General features: G+C 47.7%; 1 protein-coding gene across 1 annotated transcript in view; it reads right to left on the minus strand.

Annotated features, from left to right (window-relative positions):
• The window catches only part of LOC311232734 (uncharacterized protein), a 117,219-nt gene that overhangs the window by 86,826 nt on the left and 17,108 nt on the right, over window positions 1–13,285 (minus strand). Inside the window, exon 10 of the mRNA XM_084338315.1 lies at window positions 374–405. Within this exon, the coding sequence (XP_084194441.1) occupies window positions 374–405 (32 nt within the window). The remainder of the gene's footprint in view (window positions 1–373; window positions 406–13,285) is intronic.

The following is a 13,285-nucleotide window of genomic DNA, read 5'->3' on the forward strand; positions in this document are numbered from 1 at the left end:
TATGTAGTATGTATGTAGTATATATGTAGTATATATGTAGTATGTAGTATATATGTATCATATATGTAGTATATATGTAGTATATATATAGTATATATATAGTATATATGTAGTATATATGTAGTATATATGTATCATATATATAGTATGTATGTAGTATATATGTATCATATATGTAGTATATATGTATCATATATGTAGTATGCATGTAGTATATATGTATCATATATGTAGTATATATGTAGTATATATGTAGTATATATGTAGTATATATGTAGTATATATGTATCATATATGTAGTATATATGTATCATATATGTAGTATATATGTAGTATATATGTAGTATATATGGCAGTGCTCAGGGCTACACACCTCATCACTGCTCTTCTGATCAGCTTCAGTTCCTGTTGGGGAAACACATAAAATCACATATTTAGTTTAAAACCAACCAGCAAAGAACATTTCATGTGGAAATAGTGGGAATTGGTCAAATTGGTGAGCAGTCACAAATATCGCGGGGGGTTTATTGAATTTGCGTTCGTTCTTGTGATGGCTGAATTGCACAATCCTTGAGGGTCTATTTCGCTACTCAAGACTTTTTCGGAGACAGTAAGTTCATTTGACATATTCTAGTCTAACGACACCTAGATTTATCAATAGCAATAGTAATATATATGTAATGTTAATGCCACAAAACGAATGCCTTTGTTAATCATAACGTTGATGCAGTTATTACAGGGTATCTGCAGGTTTAGCCCAGTCAGATTTAATGCTTTTTAAGACTTTTTAATGCCACTCAGAATTAAATTTAATACCAATTTCACAATAACAAAATGACAAAAATCATGCAACGACACCAATTAGTTTAAGTTTAGGTACACATTGGTCCAAAGATGTTTATTAAAACATAACTTGGAAACTTAAAAATCTTGAACTTAAAGGAGTAACTGGATTGGATGAATTTCAACAAAGGGGTGACCAAACATAAATAGCAAATATAGCTATACAAAATATACCAGGGGCCAAGCAGCAAGTGCAACAGCCACTGTCAGAACACATAACTATTACCACCCTCCCCAGGGTATCAAAAAAGTCAACCAACAAACAAGATTCTTGTGCCGGATCTCCTCTCTGGTAAACAAGAATACCCTGAAGACTCTAACAGGAGCACTCATTCAAGGGTACTACGACTATGCTTGCACCTCATGGTACCAAAGCACCTCAAAGGCCCTAAAAACAAGATTACAAACATCACAAAACAAACTGGTCAGACTACTGCTTAACCTCACTCCTAAAACCCACTTTACCCCTGCCCACATTCAAAACCGCTCTAAAAGAGCACCTACGGGAGGCTGCAATTAGAAACTGGGCACCGTAAATTTCCAACCCCCCCCCCCCCCCCCCCCCCTAATGTACAGTCTCCTCCCCATCATATGTATATATTTTCTGTTAGGATCTCTGGGTAACAGTACTGTATATTTGCATATCGTATGTCACAATTGTAACACTACAGTACTATATAGTATACCTGTATGTCATGTATGTCGCTATGCCATAAATGTCATGATGTCATGTATGTTGAGTATGTCATAAATGTCATGTCACTATAATTGAAAATGGGGGACCCTGATGTAAACAAGACACACGTATTGTACCCATTCTACAATCTGTTAAATAAAGTTTTCATTCATTCATCCAGTTGTTTTGTTTTTGTGGTTTTGGTTGAATGAATGAATACTTTGTTTAACAGATTGCAGAATGGGTACAATTAGGCCTGCCACGATAACACATTTTGCTGGGCGATTAATTGCCCCCGAAAATATCGCGATAAGCGATATTATTGCGACCGGTTAGAGAATTTTTTTTTGAGAAATTTATTTCCCAAAACTTTTATTTTGAAGCCCACCGCTCCGTCTTTTCCGGTGTTTAAGACTTTTATTTTGAAGCCCACCGACCGGACCGGAAGTATTGTTGTGATTTTATCAGGTACTTTTTGGGTACCAGAAAAGTCACGTGAAACACTGCAGACCACTGAATAGAGACGCGTCTCTAGGATTTCATAATCATTATGTTTGCAACAGGCACAAGTGCAATAAACAAAGGATACAGTCACTGTGTATTCTGCCTCATTTATTGATTAAACAAAACCGACATCAACACAATTTGCCACCGAGCGGAGAGTTTAGTCTCGCAAAAAGATCGCTGACTTGTTAAGGCTTGTTGTTAGGTTAGGTGCTAATGTTGTGCTAGCGTTTTAGCATGGCTATCGTACATAGCGTGATCAATATAACTCGCTGTTGATTGTTTGTATGAGTAACGTTAATGCTAGTAGAATAGACACAACGTGAGGTAATCACCATCCATTTTAAACCGGTTATTACCTAATGCTAACGTTAGCAAATAGACGCGACTGGTAACGTTACAGCTTGTTAGCCTAATGCTCGTTAACGTTAGCATAGACAGCCTAGCTAACGTTAACGCTTGTAGAATAGACACAGAGGTAACGTTAGCGTTAGCAGAATAGACACAACGAGGGTCTCGTTAATGTTGTGATTGATTGAAAACTGTGTTTACTCTGTTTGTATGAGTAACGTTAATGCTAGTAGAATAGACACATTGTGACTGACAAGGGGCACTGGGTCCGCCTCATTAAAACAAACGCGCAAATAGCAATTAATCGCGCCCGTCAAAATCATTGCATTCATTTTAATTATCGCGGCAATTAATCGATTTATTGCTTATCGCGGCAGGCCTAGGTACAATACAGTACGGCTCAATACACACAATTGTTAAGGGGATGCAGACCAGAGAAAGACGTTTGTCTTGTTTACATCAGGGTCCCCCATTTTCAATTCATAGTGACATTTATGACACTCAACATGCATGACATTTATGGCATAGGGACATACAGGTATATAGTACTGTACCGTTACATTTGTGACATATACGATATGCAAATATACAGTACTGTTACCCATAGATCCTAACATACATGGGAGGATACTGTACGTCATTAGGAGGGGGTGGGTGGGAGGAAAAAATACATAGTGGGTGAAGCTCTCATCGAACATAAACACAAACGTGTCCTTGTTTACATCCGTGAATAGATTATTCTCAAGTTAAGACCTCAGCTTCAAGCTTTGGCATGGAGCCGAATGTTATCCGGACTTCTGTTGGTGCAGATGTTATAGTCCTACCTGAGATGGCGCAGCTGGTGTGGAGGCAGGGGCCGAAAATAAATGCGAAATAGTAGTTTGCAGGCGGTTTTTGCAGAGCGCTCAGCATGTGCGACGCGACTGCTTTTTTTTTTGTTGCAGCGGGGCTTGTAATGGTCTTTGACTGGGACCAACCATCGCGCAAACAGTGGATTGTCGAGCCAGTTCTCGTTAAATTGGCACTTTCCCATATTAACGAGTGCAAATGCTAAACTAAACTAAACGTAACGTTAGTGTTATCGCTTCGCCTTGCTAACGTTAGCTAGACTCCGTTGCTGAAATGGTTCCCCGGCCAACACATTACACAAGGAGTTGTGTTGGTTCCGCCCCATTCCGGTCTGCGTGATTCTACAACACGGTCAATGAAAAGTCAAACTTTATCTCCCGTTAACCGTTTTCCCCCAGATTTCATAATAAAACATAAGATGACATGGCATTTTATCTTTCCTTTCTATGGCATTTTTAAGACCTCTGAAAATGGATTTAAGACATTTTAAGACAAACTAAGGCCTTAATTATTGATAAACAAATTTAAGACCTTTTAAGACTTTTTAAGGATCCGCGGACACCCTGTATTAGCGTTGCGTTGGCTGTAACGGACATGCGTGTGTGTGTGTGTGACGGATATTGACGGACGGAATTGACGGATAATTATCGGCCACTGCCATCTGTAAATTTGATCTTATCGGCCGATTGCAGTCAACAAGGCACATATCGGCCGATACCGATAGGTAACTGTAACTGAGGGGTACAATTCCCTGACTGTATTGTTAGATATGGTATTTAATACCACTACCTCTTGTACTTTAACTTCTGGCCATCCAGTACATGATATAAGTATGATGAACACTTTCCCACCTGATGAAACGAAGTCCACACAAATGTACAAATCGAATATTTAATATAGCAAAAGGTATATACAACGTTCACTTGTTTACACTTATGATTTGAAATATGCACTTGTATGGCAAATGAGTATTCGTAGGTAAATCAACATTGAATGTCCAATCTCTGGTTACGCAGGGAGTAAGTATACAACCTGGATATTTAGGAACTATAGCGATGGTACTTAAATGATTATAGCTGGATACACTAAGGGGGGGGGGGGGGGTCCCGCTGGTTGTAAGACAGTAGGAGGGGGGGTTTAGAGAAGCCGCTGGCGGTATCCCATCTGGCCGACGATTTCTTGGGAGAATTCAAAGTCTTGAACACGGTGCCCACAGAACCTCGGTCCGCAGACGAATACAGCTGGACCCTCTGGTGGACGGTAGCTGCCGGTCCACAACGGAGAGACGTGAGGCGACCTCACTGGTGTAGAGCGCCGTCTCACCTGGAGTCCTCTCCGGGGGGTAGTTCCAACACTCTGCAGTGTTGGCCGTTATCCATGGAATAATCAAAGCACCCAAAGCATAATCCAAGCCGTGGAAGGCTCGCCGTTGTCCGGGTAGAGTAATCCAATATACAGGTCCAGTCGCCCTGGCCCGGAGCTCCTCGGATGCAAGCACCACTAGGGGTCTGCCCAGCCTGGTTAAGCGTCCAGATAACGTCAGGAAAGATGGGGGTACTGATAACTTTATAACTCTAACCGAACGATGCACCATACATAAATAGACTATTATTAGCTTAATAGAATACGTCCAACTCGACGGTATAGTGCCAAACTATGACTATTCAACTATTAATCCACACGATATCTCAATGCCTATTCTGAGGCCAAGTAGGCCTTACTACACCACACGTGCGTCGTGGGTGAGGCTTCGCGTCTGTCACTCTGTTGGAGGGTAAAGAACTGGACTAAAAGAAAGTTCTACTTTACTTGCGCCATATATATATGCGCTATGAACAAATAGTACCATTCGTATTTCGCCAGACGTATTCCTACGCGGAACCGGGGCTTGCCACGACATGTTGGGCGGCACGATTGAACTTGAACCTAGGGGTATGGCAACCTGGCGCCAGGTTCTCGTCCAATGGTAGAATGAAACTATTATGGGCTGTTTAGTAGACTAAAGGGATATTCAGTGCATATTGTACAAGGAATATACAGGGGATATCAAACGATATACAAACACTATTTAAATATATATAAATAAATATATATATTCGGTTTAATCTGATCCTTCACAACAGCCGCCCCCTAATTAGTCCCACCTAATTAGCTAAGCAGAGACAGATTAACCGCACTGTCTACCACCCAAGGTCCGCTGTAAGGGTCAGTCAACTCACAAAGTCATGGGGTCATGGTCATCATCGATAGTATCTGGGAGTCGGGGCAGTTCTATGAGCCTCGCCACGGGTCGTGTGTAAGTGCGCCCTTGGACGAGTACTTCAGCTGCTCGGACCTTGCCATCGGCACCGGTGATCACTTTGCTTACGCGGCCAGCCGGCCACATAGCTCTGGGTAGTGACTGGTCGATAATCATGACGACTGTTCCTTCTGTCAAATTGTCTCTCTCTTTTACCCACTTCTGGCGGGTCTGTAGAGACGGTAGGTAGTGGAGTAGGAAGCTGCTCCAAAACTTGTCAGCTAGTACTTGACTGTACCTCCACATTCTTCGGCCGTTCGCTTCTTCAGGCCTGTACATTGTCTGGGGTAGCGCGGGGTCCAGCCGCCCCATTAGGAGTGTGTTGGGGGTGACTGGGTCGACATCTGCTACATCACTGGAGACGTAACCGAGGGGCTTTGAGTTCAATACTCCCTCGATCTCCGTGAGGACTGTCATTAGGACTTCCTCCGCCACAGTCTGGGCCCCAAGCACGGCGTACAGGGCTGTCTTTATAGAACGTACTTCTCGTTCCCAGGTTCCACCGAAGTGGGGTGCGTTCGGGGGATTAAACTGGAAGTCAATCTGGGATGGAGCGAGGTGGGTCTTAAGTTCTGGGCCCATAGCTTGGAAGCTCTCTCTCAGCTCTCTTTCTCCGCCTTTGAAGTTTGTCCCGTGATCAGACAACAATGTAGACGGTTTTCCTTTCCGTGATGTGAATCTTCGGAAGGCCATAAGGAATGAGTCTGTGCTCATGGTCGGAAGGAGCTCGATATGTATCGCTCTGGTGGTCATGCATTTGAATACAATACCCCACCGCTTCTCGGTTCCTCTTCCTCTCTTTATATACAACGGGCCAAAGCAGTCCATGCCTGTGGAGTGGAATGGCTTGTCGCCGAGTCGGAGGCGACAGGGGGGTAAGTCAGCCATCCGTGGTATGCTGGGCTGCGCGCGCCACTTACGGCAGTCTAGACAGGTTCGCTGGAAGCGCCGCACTGCTTCTCTCCCTTGCAGTATCCAATAACGACGTCTGATCTCCGCGAAGACTCTCTCTGCTCCTGCGTGGTGTACATCCTCGTCGTATTTCTTTATGATCAGCTCTGTGACCTTGTGTCGGCTGTTCAAGACGATCGGGTACTTAATATCATCCGGTAGATCGGGGGCTCTCCGCAGGCGACCACCCACTCTGATGAGATTATGGGCGTCACTCTCTGGTGCCAGGTGGAGCAGTCTGCTGTCTGATGGGACGGGGTTTCCTCCCTGTAGACATTCTAGCTCATCGGGGAACGAGTCTCTCTGGGCTCGTTGTAGTAGAAGAAGTTCTGCTTCTTCGTAGTCAGCTGCTGACATGTCAGTGGTGGACTGAATCTCTGGGTGGTGCCGCAGGAATGTTCTTTGCTGCGCACTCTCTAGGGTAATGCAGTCATCTATGTTGGGGTCTGTGGAGGCGACTGTGCTCAGTCCACAGAACATAGGTTTCTTGTTCTCAGCCTCCTCGTTACTTGCTTCCCGTGGGGTGGGCGTAGGCCACTCTCCTTCCGGGAGCTTGAGGAATTCTGGTCCGTCACTGTAGATGTTGCGACGGGTTAGGTCATCCAGAGACATTCCCCGGGTGATGACGTCAGCTGGGTTGTGTTTGGTGTCCACATACCGCCAGCTCGCTGCTTCTGTTAACTCTTGAATCTCGGTGACTCTGACTCCCACGAAGACTTTGTATCTGCATGAATCAGACTTGATCCATGTGAGTACTGTCGTGGAATCTGACCACAAGATTGTTCTGTGCACCGGAATGGTGAGTTCACGTTGGATTAACGTGGCTAGATGCGCTCCTGCTAGGGCTGCGCAGAGCTCTAGACGTGGGATAGATTGTTGCTTACGTGGGGCTATTCTTGAGCGGGCCAGGATGAAAGCAGTGTGTATCTTTCCTCCCTTCTCTTGGGCACGCAAGTAGGCCACCGATCCATAGGCTACTTCGGAGGCGTCGCTGAAGACGTGTAGATCAATCTCGCATGTCTCTGGCCTCACTGTGGATGGGAAGTAGCTGCGGCGTATATTGACGCCTGGGAGTGAGCAGAGTTCCGTCTCCCACTCTCTCCATGTTGAGGCAAGGTGTGCGGGTATTGGGTCGTCCCAGCCCTGGTCCTTGTCCCATAGTGCTCGTACAATCATCTTTGCCCTGGTGGTGTAAGGTAGAATACATCCCAACGGGTCATATTGTCTGGCGAGTGTTCTGTACACACTCCGTCTGGTGGTCGGTATCGCCGTCGACCTTCCCTGCTCTGGAGCCAAGGGTTTGTGTCTATAGTGGAGCGAGTCTGTTTTGAAGCGCCAGACTAGTCCTAGTGTCATTTCTTGGGCTTCTCCTGGGATGGTCGCCATCCAGGTCTCGCTGCTGGCAGCCTTGTCCGCGGGGGAGAGGCTGCGCAATACGTGCGGGTCACTGCTGGCCCACTGCCTGAGATCAAAGCCGCCTTTGATCAGGGAGGCGCGTAGCTTGATTAGGAGAGCCTCGGCTTCTTCTTGAGTCGAAACGCTTTGTAAACAGTTGTCCACGTAGAAACTGTTCTTCACACTGTGTTGGACCTCTTCATCTGCTGTTGGGTCCTCTGCGACGTGTTTCTGTAGTGCAAATGTAGCACAGCACGGGCTGCATGTGGTTCCGAAGGGGAGTACTTCCCACTGGTAGATGGCTGGGTTCTCATCTCCGATCCTCTCTCTCCATAGGAACCGCAGCAGGGGCTTGTCCTCCTCTACTAGTCTCACCTGTAAGAACATCCCTTTGATATCCCCGCTGATAGCCACCTTGTCCTGGCGGAAGCGCAGTAGCACGCCTAGTAGGGAGGGGCCGAGTGTGGGGCCGGGCAAGAGCTCTTTATTCAGATTTTGGGATCCGATCTGGTAGCTGCAGTTAAACACAATGCGATCCTTGCCGTTGTGATGGACCTTGTGATGCGGCACGTACCATGATTCGGTCGTCTGATCGGCCTCTTTAATGTCAATCTTTGTTACGTGTCCCGCTGTGATTAGCTTCTCAATCTCAGCGCGGTACACACTCTCTTGAGCGGGGTCTTTGGCTAGGCGCCGCTCCGTGTTCAATAGATAGCGCTCCGTGGCGTCTTTCTTTGCGTGAAAGGTGGGCATTCCCTCTCGCCTCAGGAGTGGAGTTGCGTATCTCATCACTCCGCCGACTGTGACTCTCTTTGTCCCCTGCTCGAGTAGGTTGATGGCGTAAATGTCTTCTTTAGAACGAATATCTTTCTTTTCGTTCTTAACACTTTGGTTGCCTAAGGTTAAATTAATGATATACCATAGATTGCCAGCGCTATTTGTCTATGGAGAAAGTCCCCTTCTTTGCAGGGCTATAACTTTTTAAATTCTATTGCTACATTGCCATTATTAGGGCCCATTCAAAGTCCTATATGTATTGTTCATTGTGTAGCAACGTTAAACTTTTTCATTCACATATTCATAGTAAAGTATGGTCTAATGTATAAGTATGTTTTCATCTCTTTCTGCAGCTTTCTCCAGAACGTGATATATAGCCCCAAATGCATTATATTGATGATGAAATACAGTTTGATGGCAATCAGCGCGATATAAAAAATTCCAACTAGACGTACTTCTAGAAGTTACTACACGTCATCTGATGTTGACCGGATGGGCGAGGGGGCGTTTATAATTCCGTGGGCAGCGTTATACCAATCATCTAATGTGGGTCAAATGTTGATAATATCAGTTATTATCGAAGACGGTAACGTTACACGCTGAAACTCACCCCAGTCTCCGCGCGCCGTTGGGCGATCATCGTCGAGTAGAAATTTTATCATTATGGGATATATTATTACCCGGTCCATCTCCAGCTTGTATAATGGTATATACGTCCAAATCATGTTGTTTATCGAGTTATTGGCAATCGATCGCTATGTAGTGTGACGAGCTAGAGTGCCGGAACCTATCCCGAGTGGCCGGAAGCAATACGGACATCTAGCACAACCTCTACTGCGCTTCCTGTTAAGCGGTTGCGCGATCGGCCACCAGATGGCGCTCCTGAACCGCCAGAGAGCTCAGTGGGTCCTGCTGGTGTATCTCAGGCCAGCGGAGGGACATTATGAATCCGATCGCAGATTTTTGAAATATTGATATAAAGACGACGTACAGCGTCCCCCGGCAACTTTAGCATGGCCAGCAAAGACGTCTAAAGACGGCTCCCGGCAGTCAAAGTGTTAAAGGGCATTGTCTCTAGTGTCCATAGCCTCTCGACATGCTGCAGGAGAGTGGTGTCTTCTTCTGTCGTTCTGGAGTGGAGGCAGCTAGTGGCTGCTGTTCGGTTGAGAGATTTAGCGAGGGGGCCTTGTAGGGTCCACCCTAGGCGGGTCTCGACTGCTGCAGGACAGCCTCTGGGTCCTGTATGGACCCGGTCAATCGGGACTATGAGTTCTGCATGGTCGGAGCCTATCAGCAGGGTCGGGGTAGCGCCGTCTATGAGCGGGATAGGTAATTGGCGCAGGTGCACATATTTATCCATCAACTTGGCGACAGGGTAGGTGTACTGCGATAGTCCTATTTCTTGGCTGGTGAAAGCATTTGTAATCTTATACCGTCGCTCTGGCTGCCCGTTTGCTGCGATAGTGAAGGAGACATTCTCGCCCTTTATCGTCTTTAAATCTCTTCTTATTGTCCGAATCGTCATTTCGTTCTTGCTCCCCCGCAGTCCCAGCTGGGCCGCAGCGGACGCGAGCAGAAGGGTCTTCTCTGAACCGTCATCAAGGACGGCGTAAGTGTCCATGACTTTATCTTGGTAGCTCAATGTCACACGGACTACCTTTAAGAGCACTTGGGCGCCGCTGCTGCTGGCGGGGTCAATGTACATGACACTTGCCTTGGTGCCGCTCGATGGTGCAGGTGGAGGCCGTCTTCTGTTACTTTCGTGTAGTATATCTAGATGGGCTCCGTCGCACCGACTGCACCTTTTCTTTAGGCGGCATTCGGCTGCCATGTGTGGCCGCGCACATCGGTAACAGCGCCTGTTGGACTTTATCCATTGACTCACTTCTTCTGCATTCATCTTTGTGAATAGGTCACATTGTGACAGCCAGTGTTCTTTCTCACAGTAGGGACACGCTATCTTCCACTTCTCTTTTCTCGAGGGGGTGCTGTGACTCTTACTGCTCGGTACTGACTCTGATTGGTGCATGACAGTCACCGATCTTCTTCCATCATTTATTCTCCTGGGTCCCTCTCTGGAGCTTGGCGTGCTCCGCCCGAATGTATCCAGTCGTAAGCTGCTGACTTCTCTCGCCAGGAAGTCGGCTAGATCAAGGAGGGATGGTTCGGGGCCGTTGGGATCCCGGTAGTCTCTCTGCCGCCTAAAACGCTCCTGTCTTGCGGGTGGCAGCTTCTCCAAAATCCTCTCGACGTTAGAGTTGGCGTATAGCTCATGCATGCCCTTTTCCCGTTGCGCTCCCAGCATCCCTACCAGGGACTGCACTTTGATTGACAGGTCGTCTAATGAGCGATTGTCTGTGGCTGGGGGTAGGCGATCAATATGCCTTATCTCTTGGATTACGTAATCCCATATACGTCCATATCTCTGGTCCAGCGCCGCTAGGGCCGCTGTGTATGGTGTCGAAGAGGTGGCATAGGCTAGCGCTATATTGTGCGCTCGCGGTACTTTCAGGTGCTTCAGTAATATTGCATACTTGTGGCGTTCATCAGCGACATCCACCATCATTGTCTCTAAGCACATCCGGAGCTCCGTGTACTGTGCTCGACTCTCATAGGCGAAGTCTGGAAATGACGGCGTGGCAATGTATGACGCCGTGGATGGCTGATACATCGGCGAGCGTTGGGGGAGAGACCTCCTGGGCGAGTCCCCTCTTGCGCCTCGCTGTGGGCTGGTACTGACAGGGTACCATGGCCCGCTGGTCCAGGTGCTATTCCTCGGGGCTGGTCGTGCGTCGTGCTCACCCGTGAATAGAGTCGGGGGTCTGTAGCGCAGCGCCGCGGGGGTATAGCCTGGGCTGTATTGGACCTCCTGGTCCGGTGGAGTACTGTGCTGTCGTCGGGCTTGGTTCTCCTCCTCTCCCTCTTCTTCCTCTATCAGATCTTCCAGATCCTGTAATCGTTTATTTAGCTTCTCCGCAGTGTATGCCGCTCCTTCCTTGTAGCTGGGTCTCGCTTGGACCGGTCTGGGAAGGGGGTCTGCGGGGGGTATAGGCTCGGTCTGTTGGTCAAGTTCAGGGTCACTTGCTCGTTGAGGAGACGCTGCCCTTGACTGTTGTCTCGACGAGTTCCTTGAACCCCTGGCGGAGGGAGAGGGTGTTGCCTTGCGGATCAGCTGCTCCATTAGCTGCGCTTGTAACTTGTCGCGCTCGACTTCGCGCTTGGTGAGATCTGCTTCTCTTTGGGCACCGGCAGCGGCGTGCTGGGCGTCGGCCCGGTCTCTTGCCATATTCTCTTCCGTCTGAAGGCGTCTCATCTCCAGGCGTGTGCGCTCTTCTTCGCTCCGTTGTTGCGCTTGGAGTTGTTCGCGCTCGCTGAGCGCCTGTGCTTGTAGACGGTCGCGTTCACCCTGAAGTCGATCGCGTTCGGTAGAGGCTGTCAGGCTGACGAGGAACGCCTGTTGTAGCATCCTCTCCGGTTCGCTGGGGGAAGGCGGTTGTGGAGGTGAGCCGCTCCTGCGTGAGCCGCTCCTGGGGGTACTCGTTGGGGAGTCCTGGAGCTCTATTTCCTCTGCGCTCTCCTCCTCTTCTTCCGTGCAGAGTTCTCTCTCTGTAGGGTTGTCTTCCTCCCGGGGCTGGTCGGGGACTACTTCTTCGGTAGTGGCGGGGGGTAAAGGCATGTCCGCTCCCTCCTGGTCCCCACCGTGAGCTTGGTCAGTTACATTAGGACCTACTAGGGCCTCTGTGGTCGGGGAAACCTGGTCGTTAAGGTCAGACATAATTTTACTTTCTACTTTTACCGCGTTTACCGTTTGTCGAAGGCTAGGTAGTTGACTGACAGTGTAATCCTCTAAGTACTGAGGTGGTTGTCGTCTGCGCCGCGGGCGTTCTAGGTTAGGAGGACCGTTTCGTGGAGTGTTCATCATAGGCCATTTCAATATTAATAACACTATATTAATATTACACTAGTTACCATCCGGCTCGAAGGACCAATTGTAACTGAGGGGTACAATTCCCTGACTGTATTGTTAGATATGGTATTTAATACCACTACCTCTTGTACTTTAACTTCTGGCCATCCAGTACATGATATAAGTATGATGAACACTTTCCCACCTGATGAAACGAAGTCCACACAAATGTACAAATCGAATATTTAATATAGCAAAAGGTATATACAACGTTCACTTGTTTACACTTATGATTTGAAATATGCACTTGTATGGCAAATGAGTATTCGTAGGTAAATCAACATTGAATGTCCAATCTCTGGTTACGCAGGGAGTAAGTATACAACCTGGATATTTAGGAACTATAGCGATGGTACTTAAATGATTATAGCTGGATACACTAAGGGGGGGGGGGGGTCCCGCTGGTTGTAAGACAGTAGGAGGGGGGGTTTAGAGAAGCCACTGGCGGTATCCCATCTGGCCGACGATTTCTTGGGAGAATTCAAAGTCTTGAACACGGTGCCCACAGAACCTCGGTCCGCAGACGAATACAGCTGGACCCTCTGGTGGACGGTAGCTGCCGGTCCACAACGGAGAGACGTGAGGCGACCTCACTGGTGTAGAGCGCCGTCTCACCTGGAGTCCTCTCCGGGGGGTAGTTCCAACACTCCGCAGTGTTGGCCGTTATCCATGG

The sequence above is a fragment of the Notolepis coatsorum genome, assembly GCF_963971535.1.
Source record: "Notolepis coatsorum genome assembly, contig: SUPER_7_unloc_2, whole genome shotgun sequence".
Classification (NCBI taxonomy): Eukaryota; Metazoa; Chordata; class Actinopteri; order Aulopiformes; family Paralepididae; genus Notolepis; species Notolepis coatsorum.